The 1,412-nt window shown below is 62.3% G+C and overlaps 1 protein-coding gene across 1 annotated transcript in view; it reads right to left on the reverse strand.

Moving 5' to 3' along the window:
• TNK2 (tyrosine kinase non receptor 2) overlaps window positions 1-1,412 on the reverse strand; it is an 11,500-nt gene that overhangs the window by 4,659 nt on the left and 5,429 nt on the right. The window contains exon 9 of the mRNA XM_035891235.1: window positions 688-882. Within this exon, the coding sequence (XP_035747128.1) occupies window positions 688-882 (195 nt within the window). The remainder of the gene's footprint in view (window positions 1-687; window positions 883-1,412) is intronic.

Below are 1,412 nucleotides of genomic sequence, written 5' to 3' on the forward strand. Positions count from 1 at the left end.
TCCCCCCAGCCCAGCGCTGGCAGAGACCCCCCATGCCTACTGCCCTGTGCCAAGGCACCCCTGCCCACCGCCCCCAGCACCCATGCTGGGCACGGCCAGTCCCACCCAGGCATGGGGTGACCTGGGGCACGGGTACCTGACCCGACCCTCCCCATCGCAGACCAGCTGGGGTCTCTCCTGATGGAGCGGAGTGGGGAAAAACATTTCGGTGGATTTTTTTTCATATTTTGCTTTTCATTCAGGATGAATGAGGATTCATGCCGTTAAAAGCATGGGGCCAGTCTGCACCCCCACTGCAGCTTCCCTCCACACAGACACTGAAAGGCACCGGTTTAGCAGCCCTGGGGTAACGTGGCCACCTCTGGGGTGGTGCTTACTGACATCTCCCCACCCCGGGACAGCCACGAGGGGCTGCGGGGCTGGGAGAAGGTGCTCCCCCCATCCCCCCCAGGACAGCCCTCCCCAAGCACAGCAGCCCCCCACATCCCTGACCCCATTAGTAAGAAGAGGCGAGGGAGTTAGTCCAGCCACGGGAATCCTACCCAGAGCCACTGTCCCCAGTACAGCAGGGGGAAGAGATGCTTCAAGGCGGGGGGCAGCCAAGCCGCAGCTCACTCCCGTGCCCGGCGGGCAGCGGGGAAGGCAGGGAGCAGGCAGGGGATGCAGAGAAGATAGAAAGTTTCTTACTCATCAATTTTATCGGGAAACCCCCAGCAGTGCTGCGGGTTGGTGTCTCCATGGCCTGTGTGGATGAAGCTGTTTTTAAGCGGCTGGCTGATGTCGTGGGCTGACAGCCCCGCCACTGAGGGCACCGTGTTTCGGGGGAACTGGCCCACTTTTAGGGTCCGCTTATTCTGACCCCGCCACCAGTAATTCTCGGCCCTAAGGAATAAAAAGGACCTCGTTACTGACGAGGGGATGGGAGGGGGATGGGTGTCTGCCCCAGTGACGGGGAGGAGGCGAGGTGACTTGCCCAAGGCCACGCAGGCAGGCAGTGGCACAACTAGGAGGGGAACTCAGGCGCCCAGGATCCCAACCCTATGCCAGCAGCACACTGCCTCCCACCCTGCATGGCCCCTGCACCGGGAGGTGCCGGGGATGTGGGCGGCCAGGAACAAAGCTCCGCATTTGCACCTGAGAAGATGCACCTCCTCCTCCCAGCTGCCCCAAATTATGCAGGAGCCTTGGGGTGATGCCTGCACAAAGCTGCTCACCTCTGGTCCCACTGCCCCACGCAGTTGGGGACAGCACAAGGGATGTGCACGGTGTCTGCTGATGAACCCTCAAATATCCCAGTCCTGCAGGGGAAACTGGGGGGGCACGGTGGGGGACAGGGGGCTGGAAGCTTTCCCTTGCTCCCTCCCCATGTTACCAGCGAGCCCCGCGTAGGCTGGCATGGGCAGGGGGGGAGA

Source organism: Egretta garzetta, unplaced genomic scaffold, assembly GCF_000687185.1.
Source record: "Egretta garzetta isolate BGI_Z169 unplaced genomic scaffold, ASM68718v1 scaffold333, whole genome shotgun sequence".
Taxonomy (NCBI): domain Eukaryota; kingdom Metazoa; phylum Chordata; class Aves; order Pelecaniformes; family Ardeidae; genus Egretta; species Egretta garzetta.